This window comes from Peromyscus californicus, unplaced genomic scaffold (assembly GCF_007827085.1).
Source record: "Peromyscus californicus insignis strain IS unplaced genomic scaffold, ASM782708v3 Scaffold_14__1_contigs__length_90479793_seg_2, whole genome shotgun sequence".
In the NCBI taxonomy this organism is placed as follows: Eukaryota; Metazoa; Chordata; class Mammalia; order Rodentia; family Cricetidae; genus Peromyscus; species Peromyscus californicus.
Window position 1 is genome coordinate 15066732 of NW_026294436.1, and position 12060 is coordinate 15078791.

At 44.1% G+C, this 12060-nt stretch overlaps 1 protein-coding gene across 7 annotated transcripts in view; it reads left to right on the plus strand.

Annotated features, from left to right (window-relative positions):
• R3hdm1 (R3H domain containing 1) overlaps window positions 1–6561 on the plus strand; it is a 139578-nt gene extending 133017 nt beyond the window's left edge. For all 7 annotated transcript variants that reach the window (XM_052736816.1, XM_052736814.1, XM_052736817.1 and 4 more), the window contains 4 exons: window positions 521–665; window positions 4067–4149; window positions 4551–4635; window positions 5231–6561. In XM_052736816.1, the coding sequence (XP_052592776.1) occupies window positions 521–665; window positions 4067–4149; window positions 4551–4635; window positions 5231–5592 (675 nt within the window). In that variant the 3' untranslated portion in view covers window positions 5593–6561. The remainder of the gene's footprint in view (window positions 1–520; window positions 666–4066; window positions 4150–4550; window positions 4636–5230) is intronic.
• Window positions 6562–12060: the final 5499 nt, after the last annotated feature.

Below are 12060 nucleotides of genomic sequence, written 5' to 3' on the forward strand. Positions count from 1 at the left end.
ACCTGTAACCCAGCGCACAGGAGGCAGAGTTGGGAAGATCACCAATGAGTTTGAGGCTAGCCTGGTCTGCGTATTGAATTTGAGGTATGCCAGGGCTATACTGTAAGACTGCCAAAAAGAAAAGAAAACATTAGCACCATTTAGGAAACTTAGAAATCCTTTGTATGTATTATAATTTCCAAGGACGAAATTATTTTGAAATGAAATGTTGTGAACATTGAATTTAGCGAAGAATGAGATAGGTATATATTCTTCTTGCAAAAGCAGCAGCATCATTGCCAAGTTACACAACAGGTTTCAACAGTATAATAGTCTGCTCTCATTTTGTAATGATGATGTGTGAATGCGCATGCATAGGACTAACCTGTTGGTAGTGTTTGAAGGTAAAGATTATTCATAATGATTTAACTTTTGAAGCAGGTATCAGTTTATAATTCAGTGAATAAAAAATTTTGTCCAAAAGGAAATTGTGCAACAGCCTGCCCAGTGTGACCTAATTTCCCCTCTGCTGTGATTCCAGCACAGCCCTCAATTGAGCAGCCCCATCATCTCCCCAGTGCAGTCACCCGCACCAGCTCAGCTGTCCACCTTGAAGACCATCCGTCCGTCGGGACCACCGCTCTCCATCATGTCCCAGTTCACTAGACCTTTTGTTCCTGGGCAGGGTAAGTGTTCATGAAACTAGTCACAGCTTCAGAGAGCTGGTAACCATCCTGATGACACCTGCCATTCTTCTCTGTATAACTGCATACATTTATTTATTTTGTGTGAGTATGTGCATACATGTGAAAATCAGAAGACAGCTTGCAGGAGTTGCTTCTCTCCTTCTACCGTGTTCCAGGAATCAAACTCATGTTATCACCCTTGGTGCTAATACTTAATTAGAGACGTAGTAATTCCTCCATGGTAACGGTACACAATGTTTTATGTGTTTAGTTTGTTTATTAAGAAATTGATTCAGTAAGCATTATACAAAGTTTAATGTGCCCCTGCTCTATGAATAAAGAAAAATCTTTAAAAAAAAAAAAAAAACTTTAATCTGGGTGGTGGTGGTGGTGGTGGTGGTGGTGGTGGTGGTGGTGGTGGTGCACACCTTTAATCCCAGCACTCGGAGCCAGGTGGAGCTCTGTGAGTTTGAGGCCAGCCTGGTCTACAGAGCAAGATCCAGGACAGCCAGGACTACACAGAGAAACCCTGTCTTGAAAAACCAAAAAAAAAAAAAGGTTTAATTTTACGAATATGGGTATTTTGCCTGCACGTATGTCTGTACCACCTGTGTGCCTGGTGTCTGTGGAAGCCATAAGAGGGTGTCAGATCCTCTGGAACAACATGGCTGTGAGTCACTGTGTGGATGCTAGGAATTGAACCTAGGTCCTCTGAAAGAGCACTTCTATTGAGTGATTTCTCCAACACTATTTTCTCCTTTGTAATTCTATATTCCTATATTTTTTATGCTTCGATTACTTTATTTCTTAATTTTATTTTTACTTATTGTTATTACTGTATATGTATGCCCTGGGATCGGGGGAAGAGCACACATGGTTTCCAAGTGTGGAAGTCATAGGGTACCTTTGTGAAATGAGTTCTCTTTCCACCTTTGTGTGGGTCCTGGGAATCAAAGGCAGATCATCATATTTGCACAGCAAGCACTTTCACTACTGAGCCACCAGTGATCCAAAACAAGAGTGCTTGTTAGAAAAGCGTATTGAGGGCTGGAGAGATGGCCCTGCTGAAGCAGTGGGGGCGCACACCTTTATTCCCAGCACTCGGGAGGCAGAGGCAGGTGGATCTCTGGGAGTTTGAGGCCAGCCTGGTCTACAAAGTGAGTTCTAGGACAGCCAGGGTTACACAGAGAAACCCCAAGAGAGCAGGGAGAGAGAAAGGGAGGGGGAGAGAGGGAGACCCCCTTAAGCACACATATATGCTTGGTCACCATGGAGTGGAACTTTTGATAGGATTAGGAGGATTAGAAGGTGTGGCCTTGTTAGAGGAAGTTTGTCCCTGAGGATGGGCTTTGAGATTTCAAAAGTCCATGCTAGTCCCAGTGTCGTCGTCTCCCCACCCCGTCTCTTTCTTTCTCTGTCTCTGTCTCTGTCTCTGTCTCTCTGTCTGTCTCTCTCTCTCTCTCTCTCTCTCTCTCTCTCTCTCTCTCTCTCTCTCTCATTTATAAAGATCAGACATCTATTTTCACAGTTATAGAGGGTAGAGGGTCCAAGGTCAAAATAACAGCAGGGTTGGTGTCCAGTGACACCTGCTGTTCAGAGCACTTTCTGCTCTTGCAAAGGACCAGGGTTTGGTTTCCAGCACCCACATGGCAGCTCACCACCATCATTAACTCCAGTCCCAAAGGATTCCCCTTTCTTCTGGCCTCTACAGACACCAGGCACACACATAAATACAAATGAATAATAAAATTAATCATTTTTCAGAAAGGAAGAAAGCATCCCTGTTGGCAGGCAGACAGTCTGTGCCCCACTTCTCTGTGTTAGGATGCTGTTGAAGGAATGAGCCTAAGATGCCTTGTCCATGCGTCCTTGGCACTTGGTAATCGCTGAATTGTTGGGCTCCTGTTAAAAGGAGAGTACAAATGAAAGCAGCACTGCTTCTGCCTTTACTGTGACAAGTGTCCCATCTGAATGGAAGAGAACCAACCGCAGACCTGTGTCCTGACTGCCACACCCATGTGGGTTTAGTTGGCGAGCCAAGGGATGCTGAAAAGCCAAGTCATTCACTCTCTCTAAGCAAGTACATACTAAAAACACCCAAATCAACCAGCTCACAACTGCCTATAATTCTGCTTCCAAGGGAATCCAACACCTCTGGCCTCCTGGGACACCTGCTCTCCTATATACATACCCACATAAGGACACACACATGGGCATACTTAAAGTTAGTTTTTAAAAATACTAAGTGAGGGGTTGGGGATTTAGCTCAGTGGTAGAGCTCTTGCTAGGCAAGTACAAGGCCCTGGGTTTGGTCCTCAGCTGGGGCGGGGACAAAATAACAAAAAAGACCAAAAAAAAAAAACCAAAAAAAAAAACTAAGTGAAAGGCTGGCAAAATGGCTCGGCATCTAAGGACACTTGACTTGGCTGCTAGCCTGACAACCTGAGTTTGATTCCCCAGGACCCACCTGTCGGGAGGAAAGAACGGACTCCTGCAGGTTGTCCTCTGACTTCCACACTTGTGTCATGGAAAGTACATGCCCACACACAGTAAATAATAAATATAAATGGAAGGACTTTGTTTTTAAGTAAAGGATGGGGCTAGAGAGATGGCGTCTCAGTTAAAAGTAAGTCCTGCTCTTGTTGAAGATCTGAGTTTGGTTCCCAGCATCCATATTGAACAGCACATCACCAATGTAACTCCAGCTCTAGAGGATGTGATACCCTCTTCCAGCTTCCTTGGGCACCTGCACTCATATACACAGAACTAAAAAATAAGTTGGCCGTTTCTGGTGTATACTTTTAATCCCAATTCTTGGGAGGCAGAGGCAGTTGGATTTCTTTGTGCTTGAGGCCAGCGTGGGCTACATAGGTAATAAAACCCTCAAAACTTTTTTTTGTAAGTAAATGCATAGTTTTAAGGCATACAGTGCAATTTCTCTATCCCTTCTCCTAATCTGTCCTTACCACTCAGCCCTCTTTTGTAACTCTGCTGACAGTTAGCTCTTCTCCTTTCAGAAGCTTACTCTGGCTCTTTGAAGAAGTTAAGCAACTTTTTCATTTTAAAAAAAGTACATCTGGCTCAGTAAGATGGCTCTACAGCTAAAAGAACTTGCCTCCAATTCTAATGACCCTAAGTTCAATCCCCAGGGCCTACATACAGAAGGAGAAAACTAGCTTCTACAGGTTGTCCTCTGGCCTCCACACACCCTCATAATTTATTTAGTATTGGCACACATACAAACACACAAATAAATTTTAAAAATACACCCATTATGTATACTTGTTTCCCACCAAACATGTTTTCTATGTTTATCTTCTTTCTGAACAGTTAGCAAACTCTGGTAAGTACATTACAGCCAAAAAGAGGGAACCATGAAAAGTGTTTTTAATGACTTTCAGGCGATGCCAGGTATCCTCTGCTTGGCCAGCCCCTGCAGTACAACCCTCCTACTCTTCTGCATGGACACATTCCACACCAACAGGTATGATGGGCATTTCCTACTCCACAGACTTTGTTGCTAAACACCCTAACTGTTTCTGAAAACGTCAGAGGTGCCTCAGCCAGCTGCTGAGACTTGTTAGCACTGGCCCAGTGTAGAACAGAGCAAGGGACAAGGTAGCAGCTGCTGAGACTTGTTAGCACTGGCCCAGTGTAGAACAGAGCAAGGGACAAGGTGGGAGCTGCTCAGCTCAGTGATGCTCGCTACTGATAGCAGAAGATGGGGGTAGCCACAGGCACAGCACTTTGTTTATGAAAGACAGCCTCCTGGAGAGGTCCTAGTGAGCTGAGAGGTGGAGGCCCAAGGCTACAAATCCAAAGTTTGTTTAGGTGCTATGTTTTCACATATGACAACTTTGTTTGCCACTCTTTCTGGTTTTCTAGGGTCAGTCTGGCAGCAGGCATGGAAACCGAGGACGCAGACAAGCTAAGAAAGCTGCATCCACTGACCTCGGAGCCGGCGAAGCAGGTGTGTCCATAGGTATTGGTCTGAATACTCATTCCACCACACCATAAAAATGGGTTCCAAAAAAAAAAAAATGGGTTCCATTCTTCTAGAGTTCTTTTAAAAAGTTCTTAGAAATCTCCACCTTCAATTTCTTAGTAAGGTCTTGGCAGGTAGCTTTAGGAGCAAGAAAGAGGGCCACAGGGAAAAGATGTGTCTGAGAGGAACAGGGAGAGAAAGGGCTCATTCTCACCATCGGAAAACAGTCAGTGAGAAGTTGTCCTTCTGTGGTAAAGTGCTTTTGCCTTTATACTTCAGTAGTGCCAAGCAGCCGTGGGTGGGGAGGGCAGGTGCTGTTCTCTTTATTTCACATTGGGGGTGGGAAGCTCAGAAAAGTTTTGCCCGATGAACCTGGTCTAGAGAATGCCACTGTTTAGTGCTACAGCTTATCAGTCAAGACTGAGATCAGTACCTTAGCACTGAATGCTGAGTTGGAATGATTTTAAAGAGAAAAGGAGATTTTGTGAGTTTCCATAATGTCATAATGGGGTGGCAGCATTCTTGATCCAACTTCCCTGGTGATAGGTATGCATTAACTCTCTCGCTTTTTCCATGCTAGTTGTTGGCAAGGTCTTGGAAATCACGGAACTACCAGATGGAATAACTCGAATGGAAGCCGAAAAGCTTTTTGGGGAACTCTTTAAAATTGGCGCCAAGATCCGATGGCTCCGGGACCCCCAGTCTCAGCCCCAGCTCCGTCGTCATCCTCTGTGCTGTGGCAGTGGGGATAGCACTGTCAACCCCGAGCGCTCTAAACCCAATGACCTGGCCTCTACATACACTGTCCTAGCCACGTTCCCCTCCATCTCAGCTGCACAGAGTGCACTGAAGAAGCAGATCCACTCAGTGAACAAGTTCAAGCTGAGAATGAGCAAGAAGCACTACGACTTCCACATTTTGGAAAGGGCAAGTTCTCAGTAAACCAGCCACCTTTGGACCCCTCTAGAATCCCCCTGTCCTCTCCCATCTGATTGGCTTGATATGTGGAGTGGATGTTAATATAGAGACTCCTGGGATGTGTGGCCACGTGTTACAGCTTTTGGAAGAAAAGCCAGGGACCCAGTAAGGGAGGGGGAGATATTCATTTCACCCCAGTGACTATAGGAACCCACACAGGAATGATACAGAGATAGCAGCTTTTTCTAAGGAAATGCTGTTCAGATGCCTCCTAACTTTTATAGTTATTTTGTTTTATATTTCTGAATTCTTGTATCAGATCCAAAGCTCTATTGTACAGCAAATTATTCTTCAAAGTGATTATAACCAGTTGCAACCTGTATTTCTTTTTGCAGCCAGCACAGTGTGAACCAACTCAGACTTTGGGAGAAAAAGAATGCAGGAGTGGAATAACCAAGTCAAAACCATGTCAAAACTATCCTCTGGGGGGTGCTGAGGGTGCTAAGGAGACCCACAACTAGACATTACTCCTCCACTGAATTGCTAAACACAGAAAAGTTTTCCAGGAAATCCAGAACTCCCCAACAGAGTCCTTCCTTCTTCATTTAGGTAGTATGGCCATTAAGTGTAAGGTAATTATGTTCTCAATGCCTCTTAATCAAACCACTTAGGTTACAGAGAAATAGGAATCATCCTAGGCAGGAAAATTATTCCACTTTTTTTTAAGTGTCCTTCCAATAACTAAATGCCACTCATCTGCATCCTCCTCTGTGGATATTTTATCTCCTGAGGAAATGCACTTGACGAGTGCTGACAATTTCTTAAGTGGTTTCATTTTGTTTTCATTGTTTGCAGCGGATTACTGGACATCCAAGATTCATTGCACTTATGAACAAGGAACCTTATTTTCAATTTCTGTGTAATTTTGCAAGGCTGTACAATGTGCTGATGCAAGCCTTTTTCAGTTCAAGAGAATAAATGTTTACAAATGTAGACCCACTTTGTCTTTGTTCAATTAGAAACCTCTTTAGGGGCTGGGAAGGTGATTCATGAGGTGAAAGCACTTGTTGCATATCAGTCTCTAGAAACATAAAGGCAGGAGGAGAGAACCCACCAACAGCAGCATGAGAAACAATTAGTCTCACAGGACAACAGAAAGAGGACCTGCACTCCCATTCAGGCTAAGGGAAGTTACCCTTCCTGATGCCACCAGTGAGGGCCTTGTGACCTGTGAACAGTGGAAAGAGACCTCAGAATAAAAACCCACCCTCCTTGTGTGCTTGGTGTGAGTCAAGGCAACACATCCACACTACTGCACACAGCAGCTAAGTTATTCTCCACATCAGCAGCAGAAAAATGTCAACGTAAGACTTGAGCAGAGGCCAGCAGAAGGTCTTTGTGAAGGTGGTCTGAGCCTTGCATGCCAGCAGTCTTCATGGTCCAGTACCTGGCCTCTCAAAGCTGGCCCCATGTCTGGGATTCTCGAAGCTTTGAGAGCTGATGATGAAAGAAAACCTAAAGCTTCCACTCACGTTTGAACCCATCAGCCTTCATAGCGTCAAACACTGCAGCTGCATTGCCCCCTTGGGCCTCATTGGCTCATGCGGAACGCATTGTTGCTGACTTACTTCTAACTCATTCATTCGTGATTGATTTTTTTTTCCTGGCATAGGAATATTGAAAAGGCATAAACGAAAGACAGGAGGAAAGCCTGAGTTAGAAACACAAAAGTGGTCAAGGTAGTTCTTTGGGAAAGAGGAAAGGAAGCATTGAAATAGATAAAATATTAGCGAAGTGAAGTTCTCTTGTTGCTTAAGAAATTTACTTGTTTAACACAAATCTTAAACCATGTGTGGTAGTGCATGTCTATAATCACAGCACTTGGAAGTTGAGGCAAGAGTTCCTTTTCCAGGATTTATGTGGTAGAAGGAGAGAACTGACTCCTGCAAGTCGCCCTCTGACCTCTGACACGCTGTCACACACACAAATAAGTCCTCCAGGTTAAGGGTGTAGCTCTCTTGGCACAATGCTTGTCTAGCATTCAGAAAGCCCTAGGTTTGATCCCCAGCACCACATAAACCAGGTGTGCTGTTACACACATGAAATCTTGGCACTAGGGAGGTGGAAACAAAAGAGTCAAAAGGTCATCTTTGGCAAGTTTGACGACAGCCTGGGCTACATGAGACCTGGAACCACTAACCTGAAACTTTTGCTAGTCTGACTTGGATCAAGTCTACTGTGATGGGGGAGGGGTTTCATATGCTTTCTGAAGACGGATAAGATTGTCACCAAGAAAGCCTCCATAGACTGAGAGTGACTATCCTCAAAAAGACTGGACTACTACAGGGGTCACATGACAAAAGAATGAACACTGGACAGGTAGAAACCTCCAACCTCCGTTTACACATTTCACTTGAGCGTCAAAATAATTGAAGCCAGGCATAGTGGCCCAAGACTGTAATCCTAGCACTCAGGAGACAGGCATGATAATGGTTGAAAGTTCTCTACCAGCCTGGTCTACACAGTATGATTGTCTCAAATAACAATAATGATGGTATTCCTGGACCAGAACGGTAGCCCATCGGGTAAAGGCACCTGCCACCATGCCTGACTATTGACTAGTCACACCTCAGAAACCACACCGTAGGAGAGAGCAAACTCCTGCAAGTCATCCTCTGGCCTCCATGTGAATACCACGGCAGGCCTGCAACCCACATTACACATACATACACGTGTATACACATGAAGAAGTGAGTGTAAAAAATAACACATTAATGTATCACTAAGTGATAGTCCAGTGAAGCTTTAAGAATTTAAGAATTTAAATGTAAAATGTGGTCTGGACAGTGCACACCTATGATTCCAGCACTCGGGAGGTGAAGGCACAAAGATCCAGAATTAAGGTTATCCTCTGCTATACAGTTCATCATGAGACTGTCTTGAAAAACAAAGATTAGACATCAAATTAGCCACATGTCATGGTTAGAGCAATAGAGGCTGGTTTATCATATACTACGTAACATGCTTGGATTTGATCATATACAATAGTCTCTGGTTTCACTTATGAGTTTAGTCGCCTGTATTCTAAAAATATAGAGAAAATTTCATTAAAAAGCAATTTGTTTCTTTTAAGTTAGCACCATTCTGAATACATGGTTTGTGATGAAACCTCATACCATCCTGTTCTGTCATTCCTAGTAATTGTACCTTTTTGTACAGGGTGCCCACACCAGTATGCTACCTACCTGTAAGTCACCCAGTTATCTCAAATAAGAGCACTGCTGTGAAAGTACTTCAAAGCTAGTGTTCAAGTTGCTCTTTTATCGCCTAATATTGGCCCTACAATTCAAGAGTAGTGATCCTAGGGACCACCAGAGATGTAGTTCAGTTGGTAGAAAGCAAGTTAGCCCAGTGTGCATGAAATTCTGGGCTCCATCCACATTCTGGGCGTAAGTGAGGTATAATAGCACATACCTGTAATCCCAGCCCTTCAGAGATGAAGGCAAGAGGATCAGAAATTGAAGGTCATCCTCACTGCAGAGTACCTGTGATATATCCATACATCCCTAGCATAGAACTTTTCAAAAATCACATATATTTGAGGTGAGGGGATGTGTGCCACCACCGCCCGGCGCACTTCCCCTTTTTAAACAAACATTTATAATCATTATTTTATACAGATTAGATATGTAAATACAACATCAAGTTCAGTGGTCCTTCAGCATTTTCCACCTTTATTTTTTATTTTTTTGGAACATACAAAACAGGTTATAATTCCAAAGTCCTGAATTCTTAAATGGCTGTATGGAACTGAACCCCTTGCATCCACACCCGCTTTCACTATTCTGTTGCATTCATCTGTCGAGTAAGAAAAATGCAATTTGGGCAGGTTGGGGAAATGGTGGGTGGGTAAAGTGTTTTTGCTGTGTAAGCATAGTGACCTGAATTTGATCCCCAGAAGCCATTAAAAAAAAAAAAAAAAAACAAAGGCAAGTTGGGCAGTGGTGGTGGTGGCGGTGATGGTGGTGGCGGCACACCTTTAATCCCAGCACTCAGGAGGCAGAGGCAGACGGATTTTTGTGAGTTCGAGGCCAGCCTGGTCTATAGATCAAGTTCTAGGAAGGCTCCAGAGCTACACAGAAAAACCCTGTTTTGGGGGGGAGTAAGGGGGAGGAGACACAAAGCAAATCCAGGTGGTGGTGGTGCACACCTTTAATCCAGCACTCGGGAAGCAGAGGCAGGTGAATCTCTGTGAGTTCAAGGCCAGCCTGGTCTACAGAGTGAGATCCAGGACAGCCAGAGCTATCTGGAGGGTGGCAAACAAACAAAAAAACCTGATGATTGGTCATGCTAATTCTGGGGAGCCTAAGATGGGCAGATGTTATGCCCAGATCTTGGGGACCCCAAAGACCACCATGGAGACTGAATCCCGAATGTAAAAGCAAAGAGCCTTTATTTTCAAGCTCTGAGGCTTGGTCCCTCTGTCTGTCCAACAGAGTGGTGAGAGCAGAGAGCCCTGAGCTCAGGTGGTTCGGGGTCTTTATCATAGCAGAGGTTGGGGTGAGGAGATTTCCAGGATTCAGGACCCTGATTGGCTGACAATTGTCTAGGGGTATCTATAAAACAAAAATAGGTGTGTGCTAGACTCAGGAACATCTGGCCACCTTATCCAATGGTTGCAATGTTTGGCATGTCAGGTATTTCCTCATCCCTGGGTGGTATCTGCTTAAGGCTTTTCCTGGATCTGGGTGTTGCCTTTCAGTAAGCCTGTCACAGAAGCTGTGTCTAGGCCCCTAAGCCTGTTGTGGCATCTGTGTGGTCAAGCTGTTTTGGGTCCCCTCCACAGCAGATCCCTGGGCCTTGCTGGTTAGCCAGCTTGGTCTGCTTGGCAAGCTTCAGGCCCGTAAGAGACCCTATCCCCAACCAATAAGGTGAATGGTTCTTGGGGAATGATGCTGAAATACTGTTGGCTTCCACACACATGCTCACACAAGTGCACACACACAAAATGACTTGAGTGGGCATTCAGAGCACAAAAATTTGAGCATTGTTTCTGCATTTAACTTCTGCCTGAAACATTTAACCTTCTCACCTAGCATTCTCCAGTTAATTTAGCAAAAAAAAAAAAAAAAAGATTTTTCTCAATTACATTTATGTGTGTGTGTGTGTGTGTGTGTGTGTGTGTGTGTGTGTGTGTGTTATGTGCACATGTATGCAGGTGTCCACAGAAGCCACAGGAGCTTGTGAGATCCCCTGCAGCTGGAGTTCCAGGCTATTGTGAGCCCTCTACTGTGGGTAGAACTGAACTCAAGTTCTCTGCCAGAGTAATGTGTGCCTTTGCGCACTGAGCCCCCCTCCACCGAGCCCCTCACTTCATATTGAAATACTACTCCCTCCAAGTAGCCAGCTTCTGCAGTGGTCCATTTCAGTCTCACATGAGACTATTTCTGGTAAACTATAATTAATGACTTGATGTAAATTAATAATATCCTGTAGTTCCTCTGCTCAGCATTTGTGACAGCAGCAATTTCGAGAGTCATTGGCCAATTCATTGCTTAATGTTTTGTTACCCATCAGAATGTGATCCTTGAGACAGACCGTCTACTGCTTTTAATAATACCTCCTCCACACCACTAATGCATTTCTTTCTTTAAAAAAAAAAAAAGATTTATTTATTCTGCAGGCCAGAAGAGGCTGCCAGGTCTCATTACAGATGCTTTTGATCGACCACGTGGGTGCTGGGAATTGAACTCAGGACCTCTGGAAGAGCAGCTAGTGCTCTTAACCACTGAGCCATCTCTCCAGCCCCAATAATTTTTATTTTATGTGCATTGGTGTTTTGCCTGCATGTATCCCAGATCTTGAAATTACAAACAGCTGTGAGAGCTGCCATGTGGGTGCTAGGAACCGAACCTGGGTTCTCTATGGGCGCCGTCAGTGCTCTTAACCACTGAGCCATCTCTCCAATGCATTTCTCAACAAGTATTTGTCCAGTGATTAAACTGAGAAACGATCTCGCAAAACAAAGGCTTTGAATTCTGAAAAGTACATGCATAGTTTTAAACGTGATTTGGGCAGGCATCCAGAACCGTACCTAACATCTGTAAAGCACTTAATTACCACTTAATTACCAAGTACTTGCTAAGCACTTACAAGGTTTTCTGTGTAATCACATGGCCTAAAGGGCAGGCTCCCTCAGGGCTCCAATTGTCCAGTGAGGCAACTCAACTGTTAGGAAATTTGTACAGGGTTATGTTGACTATAAATGGAGGTATTCATGACCTGGGCTTTGTTTACAGACTTTATGGGCTTAACCCCTTGTTATTGCCCCACATCTTGCCACTAATACTTGTTATTCACTTGTATCTGCCTTCGAAGCAGAAGAGGAATGTCAAAGTAGTTTACATTAAAAAAAAAAAACTTGATGTTTGAATGAAGCTAGGACAAATGCAAATGTTTTCTTCTTCCATTTTTATTCATATGCATCCACAA